The sequence below is a fragment of the Clarias gariepinus genome, chromosome 5 (genome assembly GCF_024256425.1).
Source record: "Clarias gariepinus isolate MV-2021 ecotype Netherlands chromosome 5, CGAR_prim_01v2, whole genome shotgun sequence".
In the NCBI taxonomy this organism is placed as follows: Eukaryota; Metazoa; Chordata; class Actinopteri; order Siluriformes; family Clariidae; genus Clarias; species Clarias gariepinus.
In genome coordinates this window covers 36503778-36528373 of record NC_071104.1, presented here as the reverse complement: position 1 = coordinate 36528373, position 24596 = coordinate 36503778, and the positions used below count along the sequence as shown (strand labels likewise).

The 24596-nt window shown below is 37.0% G+C and overlaps 1 protein-coding gene across 1 annotated transcript in view; it reads right to left on the bottom strand.

Annotated features, from left to right (window-relative positions):
- Nucleotides 1-5790: 5790 nt before the first annotated feature.
- Nucleotides 5791-24596, bottom strand: part of abca12 (ATP-binding cassette, sub-family A (ABC1), member 12) — a 92396-nt gene continuing 73590 nt past the window's right edge. Inside the window, exons 59-70 of the mRNA XM_053496982.1 lie at nucleotides 24192-24307; nucleotides 22349-22505; nucleotides 21917-22170; nucleotides 21528-21738; nucleotides 19889-19998; nucleotides 19635-19785; nucleotides 14502-14636; nucleotides 14099-14202; nucleotides 12764-12856; nucleotides 12550-12655; nucleotides 9603-9740; nucleotides 5791-7057 (exon numbers count right to left, since the gene is read on the bottom strand). Coding sequence (XP_053352957.1) covers nucleotides 6962-7057; nucleotides 9603-9740; nucleotides 12550-12655; nucleotides 12764-12856; nucleotides 14099-14202; nucleotides 14502-14636; nucleotides 19635-19785; nucleotides 19889-19998; nucleotides 21528-21738; nucleotides 21917-22170; nucleotides 22349-22505; nucleotides 24192-24307 — 1671 coding nt within the window. The 3' untranslated portion in view covers nucleotides 5791-6961. The remainder of the gene's footprint in view (nucleotides 7058-9602; nucleotides 9741-12549; nucleotides 12656-12763; nucleotides 12857-14098; nucleotides 14203-14501; nucleotides 14637-19634; nucleotides 19786-19888; nucleotides 19999-21527; nucleotides 21739-21916; nucleotides 22171-22348; nucleotides 22506-24191; nucleotides 24308-24596) is intronic.

The following is a 24596-nucleotide window of genomic DNA, read 5'->3' as shown; positions in this document are numbered from 1 at the left end:
AGTTTACTAAGTTAAAATTGCTTTTTGTAATCTGCCCAATAATTATTGTTAACACATATACCATTAAAATTCCAGGGCTACCTAAGTGCGTTGCATGAGATGTTTTTTTGGTAAAAGCCAAAAATCTGTAGTGTCCGTAACCATGTCAAATGCATGTTAACATATCTTATTATATCTGTAAAATGTATCATTTTAGAATAATGCACTATTTCAGGTTTGTGCCTCAAAGTGGTATTGACGATGAGTGGGTTGTTTTTTTTTTTTAGATCCTATCTGAAAATTCACTTTTTCACCTAGGTGAGACACTTTTTAGCACCGATACCATGTTTTAACTAAAGCAAGTGAAAGAAACGCAAATGTTTGTGTGAGATTTTTTTCAAAGAATTTATTTTAGAAAGTAATAACCCTCTTATTACGTTCTTATTCCATTTGAAATTTAAAAGTTTAGAGATGAATGGCAGGACGACAGAGATACATTGGGACAGGAAGCAAGAGAGACAAAGATATTATATAGACCGAGTGACATTGATGTAGAAATGGAAAGAAAGTATAGTGTGAAAGGTATAGAGAGATGGACCTAGGTTGTTTTCTGTTTTGGCACCTAGGTGATGGAATGAACCTCCTCTAGATGTCCATACAGCCAAGTCTCTGCCAATCTTTAAACAACGATTAAGACCTATCTGTTCCTTCAATATTTTGATTAACCCAGAAATCTATCATCTATACAGTTTATCCTGTTCAGGGTCACAGGATCCTATTCTAGGAGACTTTGATCAAAACTGAGTACCTGTAGGAAACCCACCAAGCACTGGGAGAACATGCAAACTCCATGCACATGGACTCGAGGAGGAAATCGAACGCTTGACCCTGGAGATGCGAGGCCACGGTGCTAACTAATACTAACGGTGCTAACCCACCACAGATAATGTCAAGGTTGCTAAAGTCAAATCTACAAATATAGTTGCATTAGCATGTGTAAAGTTTGGTCACTCGGTCTGTCCTCTGTGCTTCAATAGGCTTACTCCAGGAGAGACCCGGTATAACACACAAACCCAATGGTCATCAGAAACATCTCTATTTATTAACAGTTTTTATACATTTGACAAAACACCTGATCTGATGTACATTTTTTGCAAACATACGAACATAAACTATTTTAACATGTGCTGGTGAAAACCTGTAGAAAAGAGAGAGAGAGAGAGAGCTTGGGACGTTAATATCAAATCCAAGACGAAGAGTAGAGTTAACACATTTTATATAAAAAAACTCTAACAAGCAGAGTCTCTTATATATCATCTAAAAAACATCCCATAAATCAAATTGAAAAACCCTTATAAAATATTGATATGTTATTATTCTCAAAAAAAAAAAAAAGTGTGTGCCAGATGAGTTGCACGTCTTTTGACAGACTCCTGACAAATCTCGGTATTACACACAACTCATCTATACATCATTTTTAGCGCAGGAGCTCCAAAACGTCATCTCATCAAGATAAAGTTTATGAACAGCACTGATGCATGGATCGAGATCAGACCAAATGAGGACGAGAGTGAGTGAATGCACAAACTAATGAAAAAGTACTTGGATTCAAGATTGAAGAACTTTATTATTGTTTATAAATAATAAAATGCTACAGAGAAATTGTAGACGTTCCTTTTGTCTCTGATGCTGCAGTAGAAAAAAATAATAAATTTTTATGAGTGATGGGAAAACAGATTGTGAGATTGACCGCAGCCGTAATGTGGTTACTTTACTGAACCTCAGTGGTGAAGACTGTCCTGAGCCATAAGGCAAAGCTGTTCATTTACCAGTCGCTCTTTCTTTGAATAATGGCCGAAAAAACAAGATCGCCAATACAAGAGACTAAAATAAGGTTCCATCAGAGACGAGCCAGTTGAGGTGGTTTGGACACCTGATAAGGATGTCCCCTGGTCGACTTCCATTAGGCATGACCAGCTGAACGGAGCCACCAGACGACGCGTTGGAGTAATTACTGTATATCTCTCAGCTGGCTTGGGATCAGTTAGGGTTCCCCCAGGATGAGCTGGATTTTTAGATTTTGCACTGCTTTGAAAATCTAAATCTATAGACTATCATGGGATCACACTGTGTCAATTTTTCCAAAAAGATTTAAAATAAATAAGACAAGTGTAAATCAGTGGTGGCCAAACACCTGACGGCTATCATATAATTTATAATATTACTTGCATTTATTTCCATTATTTCTGACATGGCTGCATTTACCAGTTTGAATAAAATCCCATTAAAGCCATTCACTTAGATAATGGACCTGCACAATTCCCCCGTTAGTGTTTTATCACTGGTAATGGAAAAGCTGAGAAATTAAAATATTTCACAAATAATTAAAATCTTTGGATTTAAATTCTAGTCACATATACATGCCTCCTGTATTTATCATATTCTCAGAACAAGAGAAGCGAACGAATAACATTGTGTGGCATCTTCATCATCATCATCATCATCATCTTTGCAATGGAAGTTCAGAAAGGATTAATCAGTTATTATTACTTTATTTGTGTGTGTGTGTGTGTGTGTGTGTGTGTGTGTGTGTGTGTGTGTGTGTGTGTGTGTGTGAGCATGGTAATTCAGTAGGTTTTAGGCGACTGATCCTAAATTGGGTTGAGTCAAATCGTATCCATGTGGCAGATGTACAGTAAATGAGACATTTTTAAACCCAGACTAATGGCAGGGTTTATGGGGTACCACAGGGGAGTATCCTCAGACTCCTATCCTTTTTTAACTGCGTGTGGATTTAACGGCTTGGGCATGCGATATTTCTTATACTTTAACATGTATAGTCCCATTAAAATGAAACATATCTGCAGAGCTAACAGTTGCAGCAGCTAACATGTCGGGGTATAAAGGCGTTCCCGATAAGACATTTCAAATCATAGCACATAAAATGAGAGAGTTAATGTTTGCTGTATTTTGGAATGCTTTGGAGTGATCATTGATCCAAATGCAGAAGAGCGGTATATTTTACGTTCACCAGTCAATCAGAATATTGTCTATCTTACATACAGTACAGCATCCACAACAGTGATATATCAAGACCAGTGACTGTACTGTATACACGATTGGATGATATTTAAAAGTGAAGCCAAAGTATCTCCCTGGCCCTCTAGTGGCTGTCTGTGAAACAATTTTAACCCCACCCATTCCTGTGTTAGTGAACAAGAAAATCAACTCAACAAATGAATTTTAAGAATAGTGTTTGGCCTTTTTACAAGTTCATTTGATCCAGAATTTTCTTATAACCCTTTTATTTATGTAAAATACTTTTTATAGTAGGTTTTAAATAAAAAATAAAAGTGAGGCGACAGTTTTAATCCTGATGGTTACGAACTTATACACACTTTTACAGCTTTTCGAGGCGCTGGACAGATCTTTAGTAAAGCAACAGATCGTTTTGCTGTAAAATGTTTTTACAGAATCTTAAAAATTAATTCTAAAGTCATGGGCGGTGCTCGACCCTATCCCAGATTACTCATTGTGCAAGGCGGTGCACACCCTGAATAGAGTTCCAACCCATGGCAGGGCACAAACACACACACACACACACACACACACACACACACACACACACACACACACACACACACACACACACACACACACACACACACACTCTTACAAACCACATCATGCATTATGGGCCATTTGGAAGCGACAGTCAGCATACACTGCATGTCTTTGAACTATTGGAGGAAACTAAAGTACACTGAGGAAACCCGCTAAGCATGGGCAGAACAGACAAACTCCATGCAAACAGACCAAACAACCTGTGGTGCTAAAAACACGATTACTCCTGTGGAAATGATACAACTACAATTTACCATTTTAGATATTAATAAATGCTGTATTTCTTACTTTGAGATAGCCGATCTTAAGCTAATATTCACTTCAGCTAATATTCCAACATGAACCAGCTGAGTGTGTACCAGTAATAGCATACAATAAGTCCCCTACATATGAAAATTTGAGTTAGAAACTTTCGAAAATATGTGTAGGTGGCCCCTGAGTGGTGCAGCGTTAATGAGCAGATTCTATCATCCAGAGATCGCAAGCTTAAATTCCGGGTGATGCAGCCGGTGCTCTAGAGAGAGGTGACTCAGGGAAGGGATGGGTAAAACTTAGCACTTTCACATCATTCATGGCTCAACGGCCAACCATGGGTTTCTGTGAGCTTGCGCAAGGAATGGATAGTGCTGTGCATGTTTAGTTGCGGAAGATAGACTTGCCTTACATTGTCACGTGTGCAGCATGCATCCTCTGCAAGTGAAGTACAATCTGAGGATGTCCAAAAGCAAGCATAAAAGCAGCGGTAATGAAGCTGGTACTGCTAAGAAGCACCAAGCAATAACAATAGAGATGAAATTTAAAATAAATGAGCAAGGTGAAATGATAGCAAAAATTGCTTGTTCTTTTAATAAATTGTTCAACCATTGACACCATTCCAAAGAACTCTGTACTGTTATACACTTTGTATACCCAATTGTTTTAGTATCCTAGTACCTGGACAATGTTTCTTGGACTTACGAACAAATTTAACTTATGAACGAGCTCTTGGAACTAAACTTGTTTGTATGTTGTGGATACGAACAAGTTTATGATATTTGTTTATGTCTACAATGCTCAACGTAAAGCCATGTAAAGAGCATTTAGGATCACCCCGAGACCAGAGCCCCCCCCCCCCCCCAAAAAGGGCCCTGGTGTTATGCAACATTCTTTTACTGCAGACAATAAGACAAGCACTCGACATTTGCATTTGAAGAATTGCTTTAATGCAAAAATAAGTTTGGTACATTTAAAAAAAAAAAGAAAAGAAAAAAGGAAGAAGGAAAGAAAGAAGCGCCGTGCCTTTGGGCGCTCTGAAGAAAGAGCTGATGAAATATTCAGTACGTGAGAGACGAGCCTTGAGAGGAAATATTAATGAGAGTGAAGATGTGCAGACATTGAAGAATCATTTATATCTCGGAGCCAAAACGGTCTTGTGATTTATACCGAGCCCAGAAGTGGGCCTGTGCTGCGGCGACGCTGCCAGCAGTTTAAAAGGATGAGGGGCTCGCCGTGCATACATATTATACACAGAGCTGAGGAACAACGTCACCATGCGCAAATCCTTATAGCATTAACATAAAAAAAAAAAAAGGAAAAAAAGTAAACATTAGTGCTAAATATAGCACCTCATAAAGACATATGCAGCATTGGGGTTTATAAATAAGTGTGCAGATATTCTGGGCAGGAAACACCAGAGCACAGTGTATGAAGGCTGTACTATATAAAAAGTCATAAACATTATGTATATAGCGCATTATTCACACTGCTTCAAAAAAGTATACATTTTTATTTTGTATTTCTTACAAGTTGATAAAGTGCTACGTCTGTTAATTATTGCTGTAAGTTGATTGCTGTAATATTGTTTGTTTGTTTGTTTCAATATATCATAAATGTTACAGGTTTAATGAACGTCATACCTGTGGACGTCATGACGCATTTAAAATGCAGGAAACATCTTTTGGATTAGTTACACAGCTAAAGATATCCATGTGTGTTTTGTACTGTATTAGCAATTTAAGTAGTAAATAGTGTTTTCAGTACGTCTTTTCAATATCATCTAGACACCCAGGATGTTTCAGTGAGCCTAATGACTGAACAATGATAAAAAAAATATATATATATATATATATATATATATATATATACATATATATATATATATATATATATATATATATATATATATATATATATATATATACTGGATATTTGATGACTATAATGTGTTACATACGCTTCTTATGATCTCAACTTCAATGCATTATAGGGATTAGAAACACCAGGAGCCTCCTGATACGGTTTTATCATAATATTTTATTTGTATTGTGTTTTTGGAAGAATTTGGATTTTATATTTTTATTTTTATTATTATATAATTATAATAATATTTCATTTCATATTATAAACAAGCTTAGCTGTGCTGTGTTAATAGTTTAGAGGACCTGCAAGAGAGGAATGGTAATATTTTACCACCTCAAATGCAAACATATATAAATTTTAAAAAACCTATGAAAAAAAAATAATTATGGGGACAGTTTGAGACAAGAATTGGCAAAATAATTGTGATACATCTTTAAATCCATTTTCCCCACATCTCTTACTTTTGGAAAGTATTTCAAAGTCTATTGTAAAAGTATATTACCTTCAAAAAAAAAAAAGGCACCCAATCCTGTTTTGGACAAATGAACTTTACCTAAATCTCATATGATTATGTACAAACATTGGTACATTCTGTTAAGTTCTGATGAGTTCAGGAAATGCACAAAATTGAGAAAAATGTGTTTATAATGAATTATAATGCATACAAGGTACAAGCCATTAGTCTTATGTCCTTATATAATAAAAATTCATAAAACCTAATAGATATACAGTATAAAGTCCAAAGCTGTTTTTTAATATAAATAAAATATTTTAGCTATATTTATATTAACTACAAAAATATTATAGGGTTATTAATTAGTTAATATTGTTAATAAATCATTATAGAAAAAGGCCTTCTTAGAAAGAGCTACCATAAAGAAATAAAAAAACACTTATAATAATATTTTAAAAATATTCATTTATCATAATGAATCTTAATGACATTGAATTTGCCTAGCTGTGCTCATGAAACTGTAGAGGTAATGGATGATTAAATCACATACTTTGTGAAAGATGTAGTAATGGGATTATTTTAAAGGAGAAGAAGATCATTATGACATGAAAACGGATTTTTATCATTTATGTTTTTTTTATATAAATAAGTCAGTCTTATCAACGTGCCTTAGATACTTCATTATTCCATAAAAATAAAATGTAATAACTTTTTTAAGTTAAATATCTTCAGAAAAATTACAGTAACGTTGGAGAATCCTCTAGAGTTCCTCGATACTTCTTCATTTCACTGCATTTCAGTGTCAGGTCTGTCCACATCTGAGGCCTCGCTGTCATCCTGTGTGTCTTCGCCGACCTTTTCCATAGCAAAGTTAATGAAGACCTGCGGAGACGAGACGAGAGAAAAGGTTAGACTCGCCTGTCAGTTTCCCTGTGGCTGTGGTTCTGTTTCATTCCTCCATTTTCTTTCTCTCTGGGAGGCAGGAATGTATAAATTACCCGAAACAACTCTCATTTTTTTCTAGTTTAAATTTTGTCTATTGTGCCTCATGCACTAGAATATACTCTAATCAAATAGCAAGTATATTAGGATTAAAAGTTACTGCAATATTTACAAAGGGAAGGTATTCAGAGACGAATTATGTGCACGATTAAGTTGGTTTTTCATAGAATTTAACTTTATTAGGCATTATTAAAGCAGACCTGCCTCACAAATTTTTGCCTTTTGAACTAAAATTTCGTAAGAAATTTGGCTCGGCACGCGGAGCATTTTCACCGTACGAGCAAACGAACCCGAGCGGTACGTCCCCCGAGCCGTTCAAAACTTGTTAGCGCCTGTGGAAAGTCAAGGGAGGGGAGTTTACATTTTTTTTTGTGTGTTTTTTTTTGCATTTGGTGATTTAGTGATGACCATGGGTCCCATGAATGTTATCAAGGACGGGAGCAAGAAGAAAAGAGAGCCACTTTCAGTTCGGTTTTTAAAGCAGCCGGTGCCAAGAGGAATCATAAATTAAGTAAATAAATCACTTAATAAAGCGTTAAGTGCACTTTTATTGTTTATTTATTTTATATTTTACCTTATTTCCATGTCTTTTCTAAATGTTTTGATTGTATTTATATGCAAACATTTATATATATAGTGTTGGAAATGAGTAATATTGGTAATATTTTTGGTGACTGGAACGGATTATTCGTATTTACATTATTACCTATGGAAAAATGCGTTTCACAATACGAAATTTCACCTTAAGAACTCACTCGCCTTTGGAACGGATTACATTCATATGCCGAGGTACCGCTGTATTAAACTACTCCTTAAAACGTTAATCTTAACACATGATCCAGAGGTCTCCAAAATATGTCTGTTTATGTTCCAGCTGAAATACAAATCCCTAAAATCCCTCCTGGAGATCCCGCCTGTTTCTGTATCAGTGACTGGAGGTTTAAATCAAATGATCTACTATACTCCTCTGTGAAAGTACAGTGTCCCAGGCAATCAGAATGAAGACTGGGAGCTCTTGTTATTTTCTGCATACAACATACATTTTTACAAAAAATCACTTTAAAATAATCAATCTTGTCTCCTCAGATGTAAAAATCAACACTACTTAATTATGAATTAGTCTCATATTGTGTATTAAATACGGCCCGGAATGGCATTCCTTAGTGTTTTTATCATATTCTTGATCGAAATACACATTTCAACAATACATTGATGTTACATGAATCTATCAGATAGAACGCTGAACTTAAAACAGCTCCTGACAGGATTCACAATATCACACAAGAAAAGCAGATCTCGCCTTTGAGGCAGAGCAATTTACAAGCCGACATGGTTTACAGAAGGCTTCGGGATTTGATCTTACAACCTTCGCATCAATAAACCAATGCTTTAACATTTGCACTAGTTCATAAATATAAATATAATGTCTGATGCTTCATGCCGAACACAACCTTCTAGCTCAAACGTATAAACTGCAGAATTTTATAGGGAAGATACATCGGCTCCTCAGCATACGAATTTAATCAAAATTTTGTTAAACACGTAACTTAGCTGGCGCTCGGTTCGGCTCGGTTGGTTCGCTTATATGCCAAAAAGCTTTGCGTGCCGAGGCAAATTTCAGTTCTTTAGGATGGGGCATTCATATTGTTCGTGTGAGGTCCCGCTGTATATTCATATGTCCGTTGGCTATTGCGTGTGTTGACCACTAGGGGCAGAATAATTTACTTTTTCACTTTGGATTTTCTACCAAGTGAAAACATTTGCCCTAGGTAGCATCCTACTGGAAATCAAATTTGATTTTATTATTGTATTTGAAAGAAATTTCAATAATAATAATAAAAAAAATTATAATAAAAATAATTTATATTAAATGTTATTATTATTATTATTATTATTATTATTATCCAGAGCTTTTGATTAAACATACGTATGTGATTTAGAGGATGTGCTCTGATACTGATCCACAGTCTCACTCTTAAATCCTGTCTATGTGGGGATACACAATCCATCTCTGAAAAAGCCTGTATATCACTCCTGCAAATTTGCATTTCATCTTTTACTTTTAAAGTATTTAAAATTGTTAAATTGGGCTTTATGAATCCTGCAGGCTCTGTGTGAGTCTAAGTGTGTGTGTATGTGTCTGTGGTTAGAAGAGAGAGTTTATAAATGAGTTGCTGTTCTGAATACGGAAGAGGAGATGAATAGAGGGATGTATGTGTGTGTGTGTGTGTGTGTGTGTGTGTGTGTGTGTGTGTGTGTGTGTGTGGGCTGAGAGAGGAGGATGAGAAGGGGGATAAAGAGGAGGAGGAGAAGGGTGAGCGAGTCAGTTACAGGATCGGTAGGTGAGGAGGAGGATTTATTTTGATGGACAGTCAGTGCAGGTTGTGATAGACAGGTGTAATAAAGCCACTCTCTCAGCTCTCACCTCATCCAGGGTGGTCTGGCTGACGGAAAAGTGTTTAATCTGCAGCGCCGTCTTGTTGGTCTCTAGCTGGTCAAAAATATCAGCCACACCTCCGGGAGCTACGGGAACGTGGTACTCCACCATGGACGAGTGATGGTCCTGTAAGAACATAGAGTGTGAGATTCACAGTGACCTGTACTCAAAGAAGTACAAAGAAACACTCCTGAGCTTCCCTTTTCTCAAACGCTCCATCTCGTCCAGGAACACACCGCACCAGTAAGTTAGAAGGAAGATTAAACAGAAAAGAACCTAATCCCGACTGTTATGTACGATGGAGAACCTGATGTTATGAGACAAATACATTATACAGGATCATGGCCTTTTTAAAGTACAAAGAGCTTTTAAATATACTTTTAGCCAAAAGGTTACAACTGGTTTGTGATTGGATCCTCCAATAGGGCGGGAGATCCGAATCCGATTTAACCTTATGCAAAGTGTATAGCTGATGCATTGGCTTAAATCATGTTACTTTACTTTTAATGTAAGAAGGTGAGTAGTAAAAAAAGAAAAAAGAGGGGGAAAAAGCAAACAACAATTTAACTAAGAGTTGTAATAAACTGTAGTGATATATTAAAAATATTGTAAAAAAAAAATGGTGTCATCTCTTAAGCAGGGACACAAATTAATTAATCAATTAATCACTTAATTAATATAATGTATATTTTTTAAAGAACGTTAAAATATAAATCTTATAAAAGTTTATTATATAAATTTAAAAAGTGTAAACTTTTAAGCAAAGAAACATTAAATAAATAAATAAATAAATAAAACTAATAATATATAAATAATTTAAAAAATATTTTTTTTGTTTTTTGATGAGTAAAACAATAACTAAATAAATTATTTAATAATTAAGAATAAAATGAGATACGTTTAAAAATAAAAAGAAGTTTAAATTTACATTTAATAATGGCTTTAATAATGCCTAATAACAAAAAGAACATTTATAGACTATTGAAGTAAAAATAAAAATTATGAAAAGAAATAATGTTTTACAATTTTAGATTTTTTTACAATAGATTTTTAGACAATATTTCTGATCCGGTCATCGACTCAGGTAGACATACACTTTAGGAATATTAATATATGTTATATAATACAATTATTGGAATATTATTAATTATTATTTATTAATTTTATTAAAAAGATTCAGCATTTATAAATATTGTTTCTGAGCTTGGTCATATCTATTAACTGCTGTGCATTTAATTTTTATATAAGCACAGCACTTCTTTGCAGTTTCTCCTCTGGTAATTGCAAATCGTTTCAGGAGCTGAATCAGCTGTTACAGGAGGAGGAAGGAAAAAAATGTGCTGTGCTTGAAGTCCCCGGCTTAGAAACTGAGAACATCTGCTGTAAACTACCCACTAAACATTTCCAATTCTTTTTTTTTCCCCAGATGTAGAGGTTTTTTTTCAGCAAACCTTTACTCATTTTTCCCAAAGAAATGCTTCCATATACAGTGGGGCAAAAAAGTATTTAGTCAGCCACCAATTGTGCAAGTTCTCCCACTTAAACAGATGAGAGAGGTCTGTAATTTTCATCATAGGTATACCTCAACTATGAGAGACATATATTATATTATAAAATATTATACACTCTTTGTTGGCAATGCCAGAGGTCAAAGATTTTCTGTAAGTCTTCACAAGGTTTTCACACACTGTTGCTGGTATTTTGGCCCGTTCCTCCATGCAGATCTCTTCTAGAGCAGTGATGTTTTGGGGCTGTCGCTGGGCAACACGGACTTTCAACTCCCTCCAAAGATTTTCTATGGCGTTGAGATCTGGAGACTGACCAGGCCACTCCAGGACCTTGAAATGCTTCTTACGAAGCCACTCCTTCGTCGCCTGAAAGGTGTGTTTGGGATCATTGTCATGCTGAAAGACCCAGCCATGTTTCATCTTCAATGCCCTTTTCACTAATAATCTCACGATACACGGCCCCATTCATTCTTTCCTTTACACATATCAGTCGTCCTGGTCCCTTCGCAGAAAAAGAGCCCCAAAGCACAATGTTTCCACCCCCATGCTTCACAGTAGGTACTGTGTTCTTTGGATGCAACTCAGCATTCTTTCTCCTCCAAACACCAAGTTCTATTTTGGTTCATCTGACCGTATGACATTCTCTCAATCCTCTTCTGGATCATCCAAATGCTCTCTAGCAAACTTCAGACGGGCCTGGACATGTACTGACTTAAGCAGGGAGACTTTGTTACTTTGGTCCCAGCTCTCTGCAGGTCATTCACTAGGTCCCTCTGTGTGGTTCTGGGATTTTTGCTCACAGTTCTTGGGATCATTTCGACCCCACAGGGTGAGATCCCACGTGGAGCCCCAGATCGAGGGAGATTATCAGTGGTCTTTTATGTCTTCCATTTTCTAATAATTGCTCCCACAGTTGATTTCTTCACACCAAGCTGCTTACCAATTGCAGATTCAGTCTTCCCAGCCTGGTGCAGGTCTACAATTTTGTTTCTGGTGTCCGTTGACAGCTCTTTGGTCTTGGCCATAGTGGAGTTTGGAGTGTGACTGTTTGAGGTTGTGGACAGGTGTCTTTTATACTGATAACAGATGCCATTAATACAGGGAACGAGTGGAGGACAGAGGAGCCTCTTAAAGAAGAAGTTACGTACAGGTTTGTGAGAGCCAGAAATCTTGCTTGTTTGTAGATGACCAAATACTTATTTTACTGAGGACTTTACCAATTAATTCATAAAAAATCCTACAATGTAATTTTCTGGATTTTCATTTACTTATTTTGTCTCTCATAGTTGAGGTATACCTACAGTACAGTATGATGAAAAAATTACAGGCCTCTCCCATCTTTTTAAGTGGGAGAACTTGCACAATTGGTGGCTGACTAAATACGTTTTTGCCCCACTGTATGAGTCATACAGTCCGAAGGGATTCACCTTGAGGTATGTGCTGGGGAACTGCCTCTGCATGAACGTGGTGATGGTGTCTACGTCACAGGAACTCGATCTCAGGTACATCTTCACCGTGAAGCCGCTGCCGAACCTGTCGAGGACAAAGAGGAATTAAGCTCCAGCATCACAGCGAGAACTGGAATTACAGGAGAAATATTAAATAAGAGGGAGACGGAGAGAAGATGTGGAGATCTTGCACCTGTTCTTGATGTGCTGTAAGGAGCCTAAACATCTGAACTGGCCTTGAACCATGATGGCAAGCCGAGTGCACAGAGCCTCACACTCCTCCATACTGAAACACACAAAGCCAGCTTTAAATAAAAACAAAGTAAAAAAAACAGCTTGAATGTATTTTTTTTTTTTTACAGTTTATTGACCATTAAACACAAGACACACACAAGATAGGAGTGCAAAAGTTTGTACACCCCTAAGACCAACAAATTCATCTTATCGCTACAACGCATTTAGGATTTTAGGATTTACAGATTGTAAATTCTAAAATAAATCAAATTAACTGCCTATGCTTTGTCAGCTTAGTGGTTAGCTCTGTCGCCTTGCACCTTCAGGGTCTGGGTTTGATTTCCACACTTGTTTGATTCCCGCCTCTGTGTGAATAGAGTTTGCTTGTTCTTCCCAAGGTGGGTTTCCTCTGGGTTCTCTGGTTTCCTCCCACAGTCCAAAGACCTGCAGGTTAGGCTAATTGATGTTCACAAATTGCCCAGAGTGTGAGTGTGTGTGTCCTGTGATTGATTGGCACCAAGTCCAGGGTGAACCACTCCTCATGCCCTAAGTATCCTGGGATAGGCCCCATGCCCCGGCAACCCTAAATACCGGGTAAAGCGTTATAGACGATGAGTGAGTGAGTGAGTGAGTTAATGTTTCAATTATATAATGCCATTCTTACCTCTGAGGCTGCTTTTTCTATTTGTTTGTTTATTGTATGTTTGCTTGTTTGTTTAGTTAGTTAGTTAGGTAATTGGGTGGGTAGGTAGTACTCCATCTATTTAGAGCTTTTCTTATATCCAAGGTCAGTTTCAAAAATAACAAAAAGCATAAAAATAAATAAATAAGGAACTCTTGTAGAAAAAGTAGAAAGAGGGGAAAAATGTTATGTGAAAGACGAAGTCTTTATTTTACACAGTATGTTTCCTTTGTGGATCCTCTAAACAGCTTTAGTATTCTCTCTGTTGTGATACTTGTGTTTAATTTGTAGACAACTTGAGCTACATTCCCTTTCATGTAATTCCAGTAACTTGGTGTCATGGGGGGTTATGGGGGTGTAAACTTGTGCACTGAACTGTACGGTTTTTCATTTTCATTTCATGTATTAGGGTCTGCTAGCAGGAGGACTGTTCATATCCGCTATGATGTCAGCGAGTCAGGAACTAATTACTTATTTATGGATATTAATTGTAAGTGCAAATTTTTTAATGAATACAAGATCATCGAGAAGTTCTTGCATATAAGAGGAATAAAGTGAACACTTGTAATGGAGATGATTTTATATTGACTACATGCTAGGTATATACTGTACCTGTGCGATGTGAGAACCACGGCGCTTTTTCCCATCACTTCCTCAGAGATGATCTTCCAGAGGTGGCGTTTGGAGCGCGGGTCCATTCCCGAGCTCGGCTCGTCCTGCGTGACATCAGAGGCCAAGCAATTAAAGAGCGTGAGTGTGAGTGAGGAAGAAGCTTCGGTCAAACACACAGCATCAGCACCACAGTAGTTCAGGGGTAGTAATAAAACACAACAGGAGCTAAATGGCGAACTAAAAGTGTGTGAGCTTAAAGCAGCGGCTGATGGAAGCGCTAGCAGATGGACAGATGGAGAATGAAAAAGCCGTTATCATAAACCGTGAACGTGCGCAGTTTTAAACCGTGAACAGATTTATGCAGTGCAGTCAAGAATGATGAGGAGGAGGAGGAGGAGGTTACCAGGAGCAGGATCTGTGGCTGTCCAATCAGAGCCAGGGCTGTCGACAGTTTACGGCGCGTTCCACAGCTGTAGCGTCCGCTGATGATCTGCCTGTGATAGCTCAGCTGCAGCTTCTTCAGGAGATAGTTCACCACCTGAGACACAAAGTATTTCATTATTGGTCGACTTCAAGTGATCATCATTCAGACTTGAAGGGCATCTATTATGCAAGGTCACATCAAAAGCATCTCCAGTGTGTACAAATAAGAATAGTCCTATTTTTTTGTTCTTTATTTTTTTTTTTGTATGAGTAGATTTCCCCTATTCCATCTCATATAAGAGTAGCCCCTTCCCCCAGCTTGTTGCTCAGCTCTGATGTTCCTTGGAGGGGCGTGGCTCAATAGGAGCTCATTTACATAGACACTGAAACAGCATGTTCAGAGGAGGAATCAAACAGAACGAGTATGAGGTATGAAAATATTAATTATCTGAGGTTTATTTCAGCGTGAGCATTAATAAACTATTTTTCTTGAACCTAGGGTTTTTTTTTTTTTTTTTGACTTATGGAGAAATTACAGAAAGTGTGTTGATTAGGAACCTTATTCCATAATTATTGGTTGAATAAAAGAAAAATTATCAATAACAGGCATTAAACTCTGTGATTAAATCAGAGTTACTGTTACCGCCCTGAAATGGATTATTTATTAAAAAATAACTCATTCTGATTAGTGTTATTACTCTTACATCCAAGCAATTTGTTTTACATATTAATGAACAGTACTTTAATTTTTCCTGTTTCTGCATGAAAACCTGCATTATTTAAAACTCCACGAGGCATGTTCAAGTCAAACCAGGACTTTTAATTGTGCAGAATAAAAGATCACCATTATGAGAGGGACAATAAACTCCCTTTATTATATCCTATATAATCCCCTGCTACACTAATGCACTTATCCCAGTGTTTTAATAGTGCGTGGATACCATCGGGGTACAAGGGTTTTCTCAGTAGTCATGATTGCTGTGCCTGTCTGATTCATGTCTGAAACACTGGCCTCCCAGGAACCCCTTTAATGGCACCAAACATGTGGAGCGATGTGGTGTTGGTGAATGATTGTGTGTACAGACACTTCCGCAAGTTATCCATCAATCTCTATTCAAATGTTCAAATTAAAAAATGCAATGTAAAATTCAAATCACTGCATGAAGTCTTGCATAAATATCAATCCATTTACGCCTTCATTCACCAGAAACTTCATGGCAATTCCTGGTTTGACTTCGTATTTAGAGAAGTGCAGATCGTCAGCGTGTTCTAATACCCGGAGCTGAAAGTCATTCAAGAGTAATTAATTAAGCTAATGATGTTACGAGCAGGCTCCAGTGCAGCCACAGAGCACGGACTATACGCTCATTAACTTTTCCCATCAATACAAACACATTTCCATGTGATATGTTTATCTCCGTAACCAGACAAGACGGGTCCGAATTCGCCGAAATAGAGACTGCGCTGAATTATTCGCTCTGTCTCAGATGAATTGTTTTTTTTTACCTGAAAATAAACTAAAACTAACTCAGAGATGAACAAGCACTTTTATAATCTTCTTTCAACATCCGTTACCTTTTTCTGTCTTTTTTCTTTTTTTTTCTTTCATATTTTAGTTTTAGTTAATGAAGCACTAATTAACCTCTGTAGAAAACCTCTTCACAAGTCGGTTGAAGACGGCGAACATGATGAGCATGATAATGAGCAGTGCTGGAATTAAAACATCGGTGTGTCGAAGTGTGTTGAAGCAAAACCTCGGCTGATGAACGCATCATAATTAATTGGGTTTCTTACATCAGACACATCAAACAGTCAGACGTCTGATTTTCACACCTCGGCATGGACCCGTGAGTTACCCTGATGAGTTTTCAGTATAAAAACTGCTCTCCTGTCTCGAGGTCTACTCCATTTGAGCTATGATCCTTTTTATAGTTGCGTAATGATAATGTCTGGAATAGGAAGTGAAAAACGTTGGCCCAAACACTGCTTCCTATATGTCTATAATTCTTTCTTGTGAGCGTGAAATTCCTCAGCGCTTCTGTTAATCACCCGTTATACTGTATGTGCTGCTCTGGCAGGAAAAAACGACGCCTCCAGCATTAATTATAAAAGTTTCCCATTATATATTTAATAATCACTGCTTCACTTAAAATCTGTTTTAATCACCAAGAACACAAAGAATGGACATTAGGAAGAACGTTTTCCTGAAAGCAACCTTGCATTCATGAAAACGCTGTTCAGTAGCTCTGTTCTGGTTCAGCAACGACGGCTACTGTACAATCACTCACACCGTCTCGTCTCTCCAGCCAGCTCTCCCCATCTCACCACCGCTCGTATAGGAGTCAGATTGGATTTACACCAGTCAAAGTTGATTTAAATGTCTGTTATTGTTTTTTTAATACTTTTTATTTATTAATATGGTTTTATGTGAGTCTGATTTGTTTCTAGATAAGTCTAATTTGTTTTATTTGACTAAGATTTGTTGTATATGAATCAGTTTTTTTTTTTTTTTTTTTTTAGTTAGGAGTGATTTATTTCATATAAGCCTGATTTCTTGTTTATGACTTTGTTTTATGTGAGTTGGATTTGTTTATACGACGATTTAGATAAGCATGAATGAAAGATTTAAATGAGCATGTTTTTTTAAATTAGTGAAAATTGATTTATATGAGGCACATTTGTTTTATGAGTCAGTTTTTTTTTTTAAAGTTAATTTTACATAAACCCAATGTCCTTTACATGATAAATTTGTATAAAGATCTGTTTTATATGTTCATTATTTGTTTTTTATATAAGTGAAATTTACTTTATATGACTCGGATTGGATATATATAACTCAGATTTGTTTTATATAACTATAATTTGTTTTATAAGTGGAATTTGATTAAAATGAGTCAGAGTTTTGCATAAGCATGGGTCATTTTATATGACCCAATTCCTTTTACATGACAAATTTGTTTTATTTGATTTATATTCAATTTAATTAAATTTAAATTCAATTTTATTTTTATAGCGCTTTTAACAATGGTCATTGTCTCAAAGCAGCCTCACAAAATGAAAAGAAAATTTGTGGAAGTGTGTTTAGATAGTAATGACATTGTGAGATTGTCCCTGATGAGCAAGCCGAGGGCGACGGTGGCAAGGAAAAACTCCCTGAGATGGCAATAGGAAGAAACCTTGAGAAGAACCGGACTAAACAGGGAACTCATCCTCATTCCATGTTTAACAGGAATTATATAACAACATCATATGTTAGGCTGCTGGATGTTCAGTATAACAAAAGTTGTCCTAGTTATCATGACTAAGATTTGTTTTATTTGTTTTATATGTCCACAATTTGACGCAAACCTGTTTTTATATAAAGCAGATTTGGTTTTGTATGAGCGTGATTTGTTTATATATAAATGAAATTTGGTCATATGACTCAAATTTGTTTTTTAAAGCATTAGATGGGAACACATCAGCACTGTAATGAAGAGACCCTAATGAATCTGTTGTCTCTTCACAAATCCATCCAACAGCTATCTAATAGCTAATAAAGATCTCACCACTGCCATTCGAGCCAAAGGGTTTTTTCCTCTGGTTGAATTACCATTGTGAGGATAAACGATTAAATAATTAGGTTTTATCGCTAATCAATGTGGTGAAACAGCGACTCCGCCCAGTCACGTTCAATACAGTGCTCCACTCGCATAAACCTGGATCAGTGAGGAAGCCAAGGCCAAAACCAGCAAAACCCAGGTAATTTTTCACCCCTCTATACAATCACTGACCTTCACAAACCAAAAACCGAAAGTCTAAGGAGGAAACATGTTGACAGCAAGTTATTTACAGTCATGCGCTCTGTTTTGTGTAGACATCTACAGTACTTTCTTTAAACTTAGAAGCAAACAGATGTCATTTCAAAACAGAAAACTTTTTGGTGTGATGATTCTCAGTGTCTCAAGATTAGATTTTGATGAGGGTGGGTGCCATGATATTCCAGTTGGTTTCTATGGTGTTGCTAGGTGGTTGCTACAGTATTCCAATTGATTTATACATGGTTTCTAGCTGTTTTCCATCCATGGTGTTCCATGTAGTTGTTAGGTTGCCCTTGGTAGTGGCCATAATTTTTAGTTGGTTGCTAAGGTTCTGCTAGGTCGTTGCCATCATATTCCAATTTATTTCTACACTATTTCTAACTGGTTTCTGTGGTATTCCATGTAGTTGCCATGGTAGTTCAGTTGGTTGGTTGTCAGTTGGTGATTGATGTAGTATTTTAGTTGGATGATAGGGTGTTGCTAAGTATCAGCTATGGTGTTTCGAGTGCAGTACTCCAGTTGGTTGCTTAGATGTTCCTACAAGGTTACATTGATGTCCCAAGTGGTTGCTAGGTCTAGGATTTTGTTAAAACATTCAAAATGGCGTTGATAGGTATCCTGCTAGCTAGTGTCCAGGGTATTCCACATGGTTGCAGGGGTTGCTATGAAGTCCCAAGTGGTTTCTGCAGTTTTCCAATCGCCATTCTGAGTACTTGGTGTGGTAACCCAAGTGGTTGGTAGCCTGTAACTAGGTATTTTCTATGCAATCTCTGCTGGTTACTACAGTATGTGCTAATTGATTGTTCTTGTCCTATAAGGGCTTGCTAGGGTGTTAGTAGGTGGAGCAATGTAATTTTAATGCACCATGCAGCCCGGATACATGGCAGCTTTAATTGCAATGATTTTCTACAGCATTCCTGTAGTGTTCTCAGAAGTCTTTCCTTCAGAATGCTCTATCTTAATGTGCTAAAGTGTTGTTTGGTGTGTTTCAGCGGATGAACTACCATATTAGCCAGCTATTCAAATATTGCTAATATCAATACCAACAACACAGCGGGTCACGCCACACAAAAACACTGCTGTTTTTGATTACATCGTCGAGCCTATGGCTGTGCTGTACAAGTTGTCACTTGAGTGATGTAGGTCATATACACTCCTGAGTCATGAGGGAGAGCCGATGAGTGCGCTGAGAACATCACTGGGAAGCTTACAAAAGCCATAATGAGTGGCTGATAAGAGGAACCAGATGTGCCTGAAGCAGATGTGACACTCTGTATGAGTACACTAGCATTAGCATGAAGATGCCGTCCCACCTGATCAATCTCTCTCTTGCAGATGCCCCTGATTCGAGCGTAGAAGTACAGATGCTCTTCTCCCGTCAGCAGGTCATCCAGAGCGTCCACCTGAGGGCAGTAGCCGATATTTATCCCCTCCGTCCTGCAGTCCATGATGTCAACCATCCTCCTGAAACACAGCATGCTCATCAGGAACAAAAAACAAGACACAAATACTAGATATTAGCGGCTTAAGTTCTGGAATTAGGAATTTAAGGAATTTAATTAATTACCCGTCCCAATCGAGCACTTGTGCTGAGCCGTGTGTTGGACTGATGTCTCCTGTTAGCATCTTAAACGTTGTGGTCTTTCCTGCGCCATTGACTCCCAAAAGCCCAAAACACTGGAACAGGAAAAAAAAGTGTTTAACATAATGGTTAAAAATTAATTTTGGTTATTTTCCCAAATCTCAATGAAAGCATGATGACGTTATTAATATACAAGGTAAAGATTCAAACGCTTTAAAAGTTTGTTAATTGTTTCATATACTGACGTCGGTAGCACGCTAAAAGTATTATTTATGAAGAACTAAAGCCTGATGATAAACATTTGCACAAAACTAAATAAATAGATAGATAGATAGATAGATAGATAGATAGATAGATAGATAGATAGATAGATAGATAGATAGATAGATAGTACTTCCTTTAGGCACACTTGCAGGAAATTTTATATAGTAATTATAATTATTAACAGATATAGTTACAAAATATGTCATTTTGATGATCTCACTTCTTTTTTTGGCATAAAAATGCATTACTTTATTTGTTTGTTTGTTTATAGAATTTGAGCTGGCTATGAATTTCTACACTCTTAATGTATAAGTAGTAATCCATTATTTTTTGGTAATGTTTATTACTGTATATTGTTTCGTGTTTATTACTGAGTATGGTGATTTAATAATAACATTAGTCTATAACATGCTTATGATAAGCCATTAAAGACATGAATTATTAACTATTTATAATATTATATTTTAAGACATGAGTTTATAACATGTTTATATGCCTTTAATAAATGAAGTGTTAATAACATACAGCACTAATGAATAACCTGGTATATTCAGTACTGTGCAAAAGACTTTTTTAGTACAGGCTTTCCTGTGGATATTTTTGTATGTGTTAGGTCTTTATTATTGTGTTAGTACAAAAATATTTCTGATTTTCAAAAAAATATCTGTATGCCAAAAATAAAAGTTACACATTATATACAGTATAAGTGACCACTTTTTATGCAATAAATAAATGAATAAAAAAAGTTTTTTGGTTTTGCAACAAAAAAAATTGTACCTGACACCAAAGGGTCCTCAAAGCTTTGTCACATCAAAAACTGACTTTGTTTCATTAATTACTGGACTTTATTTATTTATTCATGTATTTTATTTATTTATTTATTTATTTATTTATTTATTAAAGGCACCGTTGCTATGTGCCTTTTGCACAGAGCTGTATCTATAACTATTACTCCATATAAAAGTATTACAGAATAATGCTGTTTTCGTAATAACATGAGCTTATAACATGCTTATCAGCTATTAAAAAACAAAGTGTTTATTAATATTTATTTACTGCATTACTTATTATTAACTGCAAGTTAAAACCTGATAGCAAATGTTTTCACGAAATTGGCATATAATTAGTAACTCATACACTAATAAATTACCATATAAAGTGTTTATAAGACATAAGTGTTGGTTTCACATTTCATACAAACTTAAATAATTCTTTTGATTGTGTAAAGCTGCTATAAAAATAAAAAATGGAATTAAATTGATTTGAATTTATTCCTGCTTAGAACCTTAAAAGTTATTGTGTATTTCTTTGATAATACAGAATGAGACACGTTCAAGAATCTCCTGAACTCAGCACTGACCTCTCCCGCTGGTATGCCGAAGGACAGCTTGTTGACGGCCTGCACGCGGCGGTTCAGATGGCGGTAGACCTTGGTGAGCTGACTGACCTGCAGCAGATCTGAACCGGCAGCTCCACTGTCGACACGTTGGCGTTCGGCCAACACGTCTTCATCCACATCCTGACCCCAACTTCCTGTCTGAGGCACCGAGAGCAGGCGTGTCCACAACCGCCTTGTCAGAGAGACACAAGCCGTCAGCATGAGAAACAAGGATAATGAGGAGGCGATCGTGAAGTTGCATTCACGATCCTGATAAGCTGAAGTATGTTATGATGCAATAAGAGTGCTGAAATTTAAAAGAGGGTTATCTATTTATTTGTTCTTTGTTCTTTCACCCAACTCGTCCTCACCTGAGTCGGCGGAAAAGACTCTTGTTCATCAGCAGCCGCAGAGTGAAGCAGATGAACCCCTGCAGGAACAGCGAGATGAACATCCATCCCAGGACATCCATGCTGAACGGGTCCTTATAGGCGTCCACTCCGTACGAGCTCAAGATCTGGACCTGTAGGTCCACCCGGGCCAGCTCCATCAGCCCGTTCCCAAAACTGAACTGAGGGAAGATCAGGAAGATGTTGCTCATGATGCGGTATGCCTCGTTCATTTTCTGTGTGGAAGGAAAAGAAAAAAAAAAACATAAACGTCATTAGTTTGTGATCATTAATACGTCTTTATAATACAAAATAAAAATCAACTGAATTGGGCATACAAATATTGGCACCCACCAACTGCACCTTTGAAGACATGCTATTGGTTGCAATGAAGATTAGATTGATCGTTCTTACCTCATTCGGGTTAACTTCTTTCAGGAAGTACACGATGGACGTGGAGATGATGGTGTTCATGCTGAGGAAGAGGTTGATGCACACGTAGCTGATGAAAGCCTTCTCTGTGTCTTTGAACATAGCTGACATGAGGTACATCCAGGGGAAGGTGGCGAAGCTGTAAAAGAGCCATGGAATTAAATTAACATGAGTTCAAATCGTGCCTGGAGAAGTACAAAGGAGAGAAAAGTAGAGACTAAAAAAGCGGGTGTAAAAAAGACGAGGAGCCGAGCCGAGAACGCGGAAGATAAATGACTTCATCAGCTCTCTTCATGGCGAAGCTTTTCTCTCGGCTTTTAGAACAATCTGCTATTTTATTCATTACTCTCGCTGATTGGGGTGGTAAAGGATAGAGGAAAGCGAGCTGTATTTATCTCTGTGTATGTGAGTGCGTGTGTATGTGTGTTTGCGCTTTTTCAACAGATGCGAAGATGCCCAGTTAAAGTATCTCAGCAGCTCAGAGTGCAGCACAGAGCATCTTAGAGCTCACAGGACTGTTCACAGTGCAATTAACAGAGATCTCATCTGCTGAGCTTCAGTGTGAAGTTTGTTTAAAAGAACGCTCAAGCACCTTTAATTCAAAGTAAAATGCAAACAGTAACTTAATAATTATTCAGTGTGAATTACAGACTAATGTCAAATAGTCCATGCTGGAGGGATGTGATACAATAACAATATTTTTCTATACTGTTCATTAAATGTCTCAATTTATATCCATTCATATTTACTTTTAAAAACAAATGATTTTATATTCTCATTAAGGTTACAGCAGGTATAAACCGTCATACAGCTTACAGTATCTTCTGAGAAACCGGAAAGCAATATGACGAAGTTTTAAGGGACTAAAACTAGAGACTCCTTCCTTAAACATTTGAGTAAACATCATTGAACACCATATCCATGCAATCAAAATCAGAATCTAGAATTAGATTAGCGTAACCCTAAACATACCAGTTTGTGGTTATGTTTCGGGAAATGTTGTTGTGTTTTTGAACTTTGGAGCCGCCGTAGTAAACAGCACTGCGGTATACATTTTAAAGACATTTCAACATAGAAAATAAATGCATATGCATGCTCTGGCTCATTTTAAAATGTTTTTTTTTTTTTTTTTCAGAATCTATCACCGGTCCAGGATTGGAAAAGAAAATACTTCATTAAATTTTCATAAATCGGTCTTTTCTTAAAATTCTCTAAATACAGCCAGTACTCTTCATCAGATTTAAAGGAAAGCCAGATCGATGGACAAAGACACATAGCTATTGCAGGATATCTAAAAACATTATATTTAGGCATACGCTCTTATCCAGAGCGACTTACATTTTTATCTCATTATACATCTGAGCAGTTGAGGGTTAAGGGCCTTGCTCAAGGGCCCAACAGTGGCAACTTGGTGGTTGTGGGGTTTGAACCTGGGATCTTCCGAACCGTAGTCCAATACCTTAACCACTGAGCTACCCCTGGCCCATTACTTATTAATTATCAAAAAAATAAACTTCAATATTACGTAACTACACTAACGTCTGGAACATGCCACATCTTCATTTACACCAGACAGATGCCTTTATCCAAAGTGACATACTTTTTTTTTTTTTTATCTTAATGTAAATCTGAGGGTTACGGGCCTTGCTCAAGGGCCCAATGGGGTCACCTTGCTGGTGGTGGGGTTTGAACCTGGGACCTTTTGGTCAGTGGTCCAACACCTTAACCAATTACACTCCTATTCCAATTTTATTATACTTATATTTAAATCATTTCAAGTAGAAAGTGTTGTACTGTATATATAAAAGATAAACAAGGAGCTGACCCAAAGAGCGTGAGGAGCAGCGAGACAGCACCCAGGTTGAGTCTGTCAGTGAAGGCAGGAAGGTGGAAGATTGCGATCACGATGATGGTGAGAACAACAGGAACCATGTACAGGGCCTGGAGAATGAGAGAGAGAGAAAGAGAGAGAGAGAGAGCGAGAGAGAGAGTTCACATTCAGTAATACTGGATCACAGGATTAACGTAATCTCAGTGTGAGAGAATTTTATGTGTATTTAGCTCATTTAGTACTACAGCCCAATTCTAAATTAAAGTTAGCGCTTAGCATGAACCATTTGCATAATGATTAAGTCGGCTAAATGAGCTTTTATTCGCTATTAGGCTTTTCCCCCCCTAAGACTTCATGCTTGCGTTCCTCCTGCATGACTAAGGCTTAGACTCGTGTCTG